The 8,961-nt window shown below is 50.4% G+C and overlaps 2 protein-coding genes across 2 annotated transcripts in view; one reads left to right on the top strand and one right to left on the bottom strand.

Moving 5' to 3' along the window:
- TMEM8B (transmembrane protein 8B) overlaps positions 1-6,083 on the top strand; it is a 23,164-nt gene extending 17,081 nt beyond the window's left edge. Inside the window, 4 exon segments of the mRNA XM_014531478.1 lie at positions 40-367; positions 4,526-4,672; positions 4,806-4,922; positions 5,169-6,083. Coding sequence (XP_014386964.1) covers positions 40-367; positions 4,526-4,672; positions 4,806-4,922; positions 5,169-5,504 — 928 coding nt within the window. The 3' untranslated portion in view covers positions 5,505-6,083.
- Positions 6,084-6,704: 621 nt separating this feature from the next.
- LOC102238652 (olfactory receptor 13C9) lies at positions 6,705-8,417 on the bottom strand. Its single transcript, XM_005883964.2, has one exon. The coding sequence runs from the start codon at positions 8,047-8,049 to the stop codon at positions 7,069-7,071; it is 981 nt and encodes a 326-aa protein (XP_005884026.1). The 5' UTR covers positions 8,050-8,417; the 3' UTR covers positions 6,705-7,068.
- Positions 8,418-8,961: the final 544 nt, after the last annotated feature.

Here is an 8,961-nt window from a genome sequence, read left to right as displayed (position 1 = left end):
CGGGAGCCTGCGGCGGGAGGGGCGGCCACAGGCACTGAGGCTGGGTGTGGAGAAAACGGGAGGGCGGTGCTAGGGTGAGACCACCCTCCCGGGGCAGGGGCACAGGGCTTAGCTAGAGGCCCCCAGCTGAAGGGTCTGCTGACCTCACGACTGCCTCCATACCCACCCTGTGCCTTCCCCGCCCGCAGGGTGGCGGGGCTGGGGCTGCACCGACAGCGCGGATGCGCTCACCTACGGGTTCCAGCTGCTGTCCACACTCCTGCTCTGCCTGAGCAACCTCATGTTCTTGCCACCCGTGGTCCTGGCCATTCGGAGCCGGTATGTTCTGGAAGCTGCTGTCTACACCTTCACCATGTTCTTCTCCACGGTATGTGATGGCGTCAATGTCTTCACTGAGTCCTTATCCATGTGGTGGGTGAGGTTCTGCATTCCCCCCCCCCCCCCCCCCCGTGTTCTCCGCTGGTTTGGGATGTCTGTACCTTTATAATACGAGGATGTCTCCAATTCACTGTCTTCTATAGCAGCGCGTCCCTCCCTTTTCATCTCAGGGCATGCATAGAATACGGTCATTTTTGTAAGGCACATTGGGGTCAATGAACATCCTGTTGGCAACTTAAAATAACCAACTGCCAGCCACTGCAGACTTTGTGGGTCTCTAGTTGTCTCAGGCCCTGCCTGCCCACCCTGAGGACCCAGGGACCTTTACCTCAATATGCTGGCTGGCCCCGTAACTCTGCTCTGCAGTGTGAGATTGTGCCTTCACCGGAGAGGTCTGCATAGGGCAGGAGACCTGCACTTTCACCTGTGTTTCTACATGGAAAGTCATCCGTTTCATCACGTTCTTTCGTGATGTGAGGGCTAGCAATACAATGTTCGTGTTCTGCATCACACTGGGGATTTCCACAACCTCAGAACATTCTTTTTTATGGTCTGAAAAGGTATCTCCCCATTTAGTAGCCATGGCATCCTTGAATTATTATGGGAACTTTAGGAAGGAAGGGGGATCTATAATTGGGTAATTGATAGAAACCTCTGGCTATTAGAATCCTAAGAAACTTTACCGATTCAACTATGTTCTGAGGCCTCATGGGAAGTGGCAATGTCCTATAAAATCCCAGCCCAAAGGAGCATATTTTGATGAAGATTAATTTAGTTTTAAACCCATCTCCTCCCATTATAGAATCTCCACAGTCTCTTCTCTGTGCCTTCCCATTCTTTCATAATCATAAACATTCATATTACAAGCGTGCATCACAGATATTCTAAGGAAAGGTAGAGGAGTGAGTCTGCTAATGTGACTTAACCTCCATGTAGACTCCCTTCCCTCCACCAAGTTCTGCATCTAGGGACCTTTTCATCTCATCTCTGGGCTCTTGGTGTCTTGTGGCACACAGTGCCTGCCTATGAGCACCACAAAAAAATCTTAGATGGACTCAGACTCTCCTCAGGTCTTGGCAACAAAGATATCACAATAACCAAAAGTGCATCTCTTTTGTTCAACATTATAGATCAGACATAGGTCCAAATTAAAAAAATAATATATACTGCCTGGCCAGCATGACTCAGGGGATGAGCATTGACTTATGAACCAGGAGGTCACGGTTTGATTCCTGGTCAGGGCATATATCTGGGTTGCAGGCTCAATTCCCAGTGGTGGGCTTGCAGGAGGCAGCCGATCAATGATTCTCTCTCATCATTGATGTTTCTATGTCTTTTGCTCTCTCCCTTCCTCTCTGAAATCAATAAAACAATATTTTAAAAAAATCCTACTGATCACTTAGGAGAAAGGGGGGAGATGTCCTGACACTGAGGCTCCTGTCATACATAGGTCCCTCCTTGGACGTTCCTCCACAGATAAGGAAGAGTAGCCTGATCCATGCCATGTGGAGAGCACATTCCGGTTTTGCTTTACTGCCCCCCTTTTTAGACCTGCTCTGACAGTGCCTCATTCTATTTTTATATTAGACACTGTTTCTCTTCTTTTATTGCCAGATGCCCTTATACTGTTGCTCACCAAATCCTCCCGCAACAGCTGTTCCACCAGCCCACTCTTGGCTGCAAGCTGATCTAATGTGCTTCACAATTAGTAAGAGTACCTCTATATCAGGAGCCTGGAGCATGAGGGGGAGAGCGTATGTGTTCTGCATTTTGCACAAGCATCCTGGGCATTGTCTCCAGCATATTCAGTTCCGGATGACTCCTCATTTCCTGGATATAATGGCAGATCAAACACAGGGAGCCTAACGTGCCTGGCATCACATACAGAGCTTCTACTTTCTGAAATAAGGCACTAGCAAAAGATCAAGAAAAATATACTGGCTCTGAGGTATTGCCTAAAGTCCTGCTATAACTCCTGTTCTTTTCCACCTGGGCCAAAATGTAGAGCTACTAGTTTTCCAGTCTTCTCAGGTAGGTTCCCTGTTGCTCCTCTTCTCCCATCTTTACTTGGTTTAGATTTATTCTGTTCCTAAGCAGTCTTCATTTAAGGACCCATTGGTCATGTTGCAGGTCAAGTACCAGGATAGCAGATGACAGTGTTCTCTGTCTTCAAATCCAGGACAGTCTACACTTGGGAGTAGTGCAATAAATTCTTATCCGGAACATAGGAACAGACATTAGGTTTGTTCTTCAGGAGTTAAAAATGTAAATATGTAAAATACTTAAAATGTAAAATATATAAGAGTTTGGGATATAATGCTTTCCCCTCCTAAATTGTTCTTCCTGATCTCGTCCCCACCTTCTTGTTCTCAACTCTAACTCATTCAAACAGGAGACTAGGTTCTCCCGTTTCCATTCTTCCCAGAAGTTCAGGAGACCCTGTTCCTGCCAGTGAAGGAACAACTTGTGATGTTGCTCAGCTCTCTCTTTTCTCAGCTGTGGACTGGATGTCCCTGCCCTCTTCCCATGCCCAAGGCCATACCCTGGAGGGCCTGGAGACCTGCCTCACCAAGGTCTGTAAGGCTACTGCTCGTTGAGATTCACAGCCCTTGTGACTTAGGATTGCCTTTTAGTAGAATGATGAAGAAACTGGCCTGGGCTGAACGTAGTGCCTATAGGGTCCCTTTAGTCAATGAGCAAGGCACTTCAAAAGCCACCTTTAGATGCCATAGCACTTAACCTTCACGCCCCAGCTTCAGTTCATCCTGGTGTTCAGTCCAACCCTGGAAACTATACCAACTTGTTTCTCCTTTCAAGAGATGCCCTCAAAAGCCATGGCTTCCAGAGGACTGATTCACAGAGATCTTAAACTTTTTTGATCCCCTAAAATCTGCTGGCATGCTTTAAGCTCAGCTCCAGTGGTTGCTTTTGATCAAGTTTACATAGGTCAAAACCTTTCTCTTCAAATATAGCATCTTAGTTTTCTTAACCCTGCTTCCATCACTATCACAACCCATTCTTCCTGATGGAGCAAGGATTATGTCAGGAGATGGGAGGAGTGAGCATGCTGTTGCGGTGTTTGTTCTTGGTCTGGAGCTGTTTCCTCAGAACTCTGTCCAGTATCTTTTCCTTGGGTGGGCTCATAAGGCAAATGACAGAAATCCTCAGAGGGATATGTGTTCCCATCATCTTTGTACCAAAGATATTCTTACAACCATACATGTTCTTAGTGTTTGGCTTTAATAAATCCTCAAATCACATAAATTTTGTAAGAAGGTCAGAGAAAAGTGACAGCAAAAGTTCCAGGACAAAGAGAACTCAGGTAACTCCTGGGTAACCTTTTCACATTAAGGGAACATAGGATGTCAGAGGCTATGATAGCATGGTCCAGAGAGGCACAGGGATGGGGACCACAGACCAAGGGGGCTGATGGTAGACCGTGACTCTTTAATTGAGGCGCCCGGAACAGCTTGATACAGTACCACGTGTTCCCTGCACCCCTCTCTGAATCTCCTCAATACCCCACTCTTTACTGTGTTCCCCACAGTGTAGGAGAGCTGGACACTGTCTCATCCCCATATTGTTTCCCATGGTGTGAAGACCATGTTCTTCTCCCTGGCTGTAGGGACTGCCTTTTTTCTTACTGTGTCTACCATGGCATTGGGTAGGAGGTAATGAAGAGGGCCAGTTAGCCAAACTCAGAGTCTGAGCTATCAGGCGAGACTGGGACATGCTAGGGAGGCTTGGGGTCTGGGTTGGCTAGAGTCTAGCCCCAGAGCTTGGGTCGAGGATGAGGATTGTAGATGAGACCCACAGCAAGCATGAGGAAATGGGCAAGGATTGGCCTCAGCTTGAAAGACCTGGACCTCCCTGGCCTGATGTTCTCCACAGCACATTCCAGAAGCGGGAAGATTAGGAAGGTGAGGTTGAAGGTCAGGGATGCCAGTTAACATACAGCTTATGAGGCAGAACGGGCCTCCCTGCCCTATTTTTCTCAGGAGTGGGGAGTGGGGCATTTCCCAAATCTGACTTCTGACCTCTGCTTCTCCAGCAGCAGCACATCACCACCCTTGTGGCCTCTTTCTTCTGTTTTGTAGACCTGGACCTCTCCCCCAGTTCTCTCAACGCCTGTCATTTCTTTCTCCAGTTCTATCATGCCTGTGACCAGCCAGGCATTGTGGTTTTCTGCATCATGGACTACGATGTGCTACAGTTTTGTGATTTCCTGGGCTCCTTAATGTCCGTGTGGGTCACTGTCATTGCCATGGCTCGTTTACAGCCTGTGGTCAAGCAGGTCAGTCCAGAATGGGCCCTGGGGGACAATCAGAGCTAAAGTCGACTTGAAACTCATTCCCAACCTCTCCCTGAGGACATTGCCAAGTGCCTCTCTCCATCCTGGCCCAGCCTCTAGAGTCCTGTTTCTCTAGGTGCTGTATTTGCTGGGGGCTATGCTGCTGTCCATGGCTCTGCAGCTTGACCGGCATGGACTCTGGAACCTGCTTGGACCCAGTCTCTTCGCCCTGGGGATCTTGGCTACAGCCTGGGTAAGGGTGGGGAGAGCTGTGGGTGGGGCATCCTAGCAGGACTTGGGTTCAGGGCCCTGGGTATCTGGTCCCCAATTTAAGGTGGGCTAAGACCCTTTCACCATCACTATTGTGCTCATGGTGCCCATCCTAGTCTTAGGTACCTTCCTGTCACAACCGTGGCTCAGGGGAAGCCCGAGAGTGACCGGCTCTGGCTTGGGTTCCAGGGCCTCCCATTCCTGAGCCCCACTTCTCTGCCTCCTCCAGACAGTACGCAGCGTCCGCCGTCGGCACTGCTATCCACCCACATGGCGCCGCTGGCTTTTCTACCTGTGCCCTGGCAGCCTTATTGCAGGCAGTGCCATCCTGCTCTATGCTTTTGTGGAGACACGAGACAACTACTTCTACATTCACAGCATTTGGCATATGCTCATCGCTGGCAGTGTGGGCTTCTTGCTGCCCCCTCGTGCCAAGACTGACCACCGGGTTCCACCTGGAGCTCGGGCCCGGGGCTGCGGTTACCAGCTGTGCATCAATGAGCAGGAGGAGCTGGGCCTTGTGGGCCCAGGAGGGGCCCCTGTCAGCAGTATCTGTACCAGCTGAGAGGGGCTTTGAGTCTGGCCCTCGGAACATGAACCCTTCCCAGAGCGCAAAGAGCCCTTCCTGGGTTTTTCCAGGCAGTGCGTGCGGAGCTTTCCCAGGGATGAGAGACAAGTTGTGTTTCTTGAGGACTTGGTGTCTTCCTTGACGTGGAACTCTTCCAGGGACCTGGCACACTTCCTGAAGATTGGAGCCATCCTGCAGCCATTGAGTCTTTCAGGGCTGTAGCCTGTGCAGGGCCTCAGAGCCCCCAAGGACCAGCAGTCCCTCTGAGGGCGTGGAGCCCCTCCCAGGGATACGGAGCCCTCCTGAGGACACGGATTCCCCTGGGGAGACAAAGCCCTCCCAGGACATGGCATCATTCCTGAGGAAGTGGAGTCCATTTTGGGGAAACTGAGTCTCCAGATCTTCCAGCAGCTCAGCAACTCTGGCCTCAGGCCTCCTTCCCAGAAGCAGCATCTGTGCTGGGCTGTGCTGGGAGGGCACATGCAGGACAGATGGGACTGGGACTAGGGCTGGTATCTTGAGTTGATGCAGGTGGAGTCTGGTGTGTCTCCAATGAAGTATTTGCTGGTTCTGTGCTGCCTTTTTTTCTGGGGCCAAATGTGTGGTGTGTCTCCAATGAAGTATTTGCTGGTTCTGTGCTGCTTTTTTTTTTTTTTTTCTGGGGCCAAATGTGTAGGGAGGGGAGGGAAAGAGGGACCCTGAGGAGGTCAGCATGGGTGATGGGAGCCCAGCTGAATGAACTGCTGGAGCTACTGTCTGAGGCTTCAGCCCTATTGTGTCAGGCTGCACAGCTGGGAATAGGGAGTTGTGAGTGGGTGAGTCTGTGTGAATGAGTGAGTCTGTGTGTGTGTGTGTTGAGTGTGGTACCCACACTCAACAAGGGAGGAAGCCGAGGTCCCAGAAAATTGGACTAGCAGGTACAAAGCTCAGATGGGAAGGAATTGTCACAAGAATGTAACTTCTGTTTTGAGCCCCATTTTGCCTGAGTGCCAGAAGGATCATATTTTGTCAATTTGGAATTTCTTCTCTTTCCACAAGAGTCACAGCTGCGTCCCAAGGGTTTATGTGGTGCAAAGATGTTGGGAGCATGTTCTTTCTGGTCACCCCAGTCTATAGGCACCTACCCCCTGAGACTGACATCATTCCAGCTGGCCCTCAGTCAGCAGAGCAGGTAGGTCATGCCGGAGCAGATTTCTGGTCCTATCTGTGTAACCCCTTTTAGTCCTGAGGCTCTCTACCACTTCTGTGCCACATGCAGAGACAGACCTTGGCTACCCAGACACACCTTGAAGCCACTTAAAATGTAAGTGGAAGTAGCATGCTACTTCTGAGTGGAAGCTTGAAGAGTCAGTGCAGGCTTTGTCATTTTCTCTTTTCCTATTGTCATGGTGACCAGCAATGTCCCACTAGTTGCTCTATTACTCTGAGTCCCAGAGGGGTGAAGATGATGATAGAACAGGCCCCTCCCCAGCCAACCTCTAATGGGCCTGTAGCATGAGCGAGAAATAACTCTTTGTGGTCCTAAGCCACTGAAATTTTGAAGTTATCACCATATTATAACCTAGACTCTCCTGCCGAATAGAGGTTGAGAACAGAAGCGGGACATTTTCCTGCAGAGCAAATTCCCCCCCAGCAGAGCTATGGCAGCAGCTTTTACCTCTGCATTTCTCAGGCTATAAATGATGGGGTTCAGTGAGGGTGTCACGACCCCATAGAACAATGCAATAATCTTATCCAAGTCAGGGTCCTTGGCCTTGGGCTTAAAGTACATGAAGGAGATAGTCCCATAGAAAACCACTACCACTGTGAGGTGGGCAGAGCAGGTGGAGAAGGCTTTGCGCCGGCCTGCAGCAGAGGGCACCCTAAGGATGGCATTAAGGATGAAAATGTAGGACATGCAGATGAGCAGGAGTGGGACCAGTGAGAGGACAGCTGTGGCCACCATTAAAAGCAGTGCATTGAGAGAGATGTCCCCACAGGCCAGTTTCAGCACTGCCAAGATCTCACAGAAGAAGTGGTTAATGACATGGTGGCCACAGAACGGGAGGCTCCAGGTGACAATGGACTGCAGCAATGAGTTGGCAAAGCCCGTTCCCCAGCTCAGCACTGCCATCCGCACGCACATCTGCCCACTCATGAGTTCTGGGTACCTAAGCGGCTGGCAGATGGCCACATAACGGTCATACGCCATCACGGCCAAGAGCACGCACTCCGTGGAGCCCAGTGCCAGGGTCAGGTACATCTGCAGGGCACAGCCAGGGAAGGAGATGGTCCTTTGGGCTTCCAGGAAGTTGACCAGCATGAAAGGCACGAAGGAGGATGTGCCACAGATGTCCAAGAGAGAGAGGTTGCTGAGAAAGAAGTACATGGGGCTGTGCAGGCGGGGGTCCAGCATGTTCAGCCCAATGAGGAGGGCATTCCCCAGCACGTTCACAGAGTAGATGCCCAGGCAGAGCACAAACAGGACCATCTCTATGTTATGGTGGCCGTGTAGGCCCAGCAGGACATATTCTGTCACGGCTGTCTCATTGGCCCCACCCATCTCATTTTCCCTCCTTTCAAATCTGGGCCACACAGGTGTTGGAAAAAGCTCTGGCTGGCCTGGGAGCCAGGCAACCTGAATCCGTGCCCCGGGGCAGGTCAGCCCCACCTCTGGAATTTAGTTTCACCATCTGTATCCTGAGAGACTTAGCCTGAAGGTCTACAAGCTGGCCTTCTCGGCTCTGCAGTTCTGACTCAACTCAGAGGAGATGAGATACATTCTAGTCCCTTCAGCCCTTTTGTGGTTCCCCCAGGGTGGGCTCGGGAGACAGTGGAGTAGGATTCATGTTTGATAAGCTCCGCTAGAATTTAGAGTTCTTGGCTGTTAACAGGAAACTCTAGGTCAGTGGTTCTCAACCTTCCTAATGGCGCGACCCTTTAATACAGTTCCTCATGTTGTGGTGACCCCCAACCATAAAATTATTTTCGTTGCTACTTCCTAACTGTAATTTTGCTACTGTTATGAATCGTAATGTAAATATCTGATATGCCGGATGTATTTAGGCGACCCCTGTGAAAGGGTCGTTCGACCCCCAAAGGGGTCGCGACCCACAGGTTAAGAACCGCTGCTCTAGGTCTTGACTTCGTATGGCTGAGTCATGCACATCGTTTCAGATTCATTCATTGGTGAATATTTTTGAATGCTACTCTGTGCTAGGTATTGTTTAGGTGCTGGGGCTATAGCAGTAAGAAAATAAGTGGACAGAAAGATGCCGCACCTGTCACAAGGGCTCCCTCTTCCCTGGACGAGGGGAGATGAGCTCTGTAAGGCAGGAGGGTGCTGGATGGTGCTCACCGAGTGTTCCTTTTGGCCCTTAAGGGCTGAACATTTCCACTCACAGGGTGCGTAGCCTGGTTTCTGGTCATCACTCCTTAAGGAATCATAGACCCTCTGCTGATTTTTAAAAGAACA

Source organism: Myotis brandtii, unplaced genomic scaffold, assembly GCF_000412655.1.
Source record: "Myotis brandtii unplaced genomic scaffold, ASM41265v1 scaffold806, whole genome shotgun sequence".
Classification (NCBI taxonomy): domain Eukaryota; kingdom Metazoa; phylum Chordata; class Mammalia; order Chiroptera; family Vespertilionidae; genus Myotis; species Myotis brandtii.
Note: the sequence above shows the minus strand (reverse complement) of the source record. Positions and strands in the feature narration are given on the sequence as shown.

What these genes read in the sequence shown, in the direction of transcription:
- LOC102238652 (XM_005883964.2), bottom strand. Translation starts at nt 8,049, where the DNA reads ATGGGTGGGGCCAATGAGACAGCCGTGACAGAATATGTCCTGCTGGGC.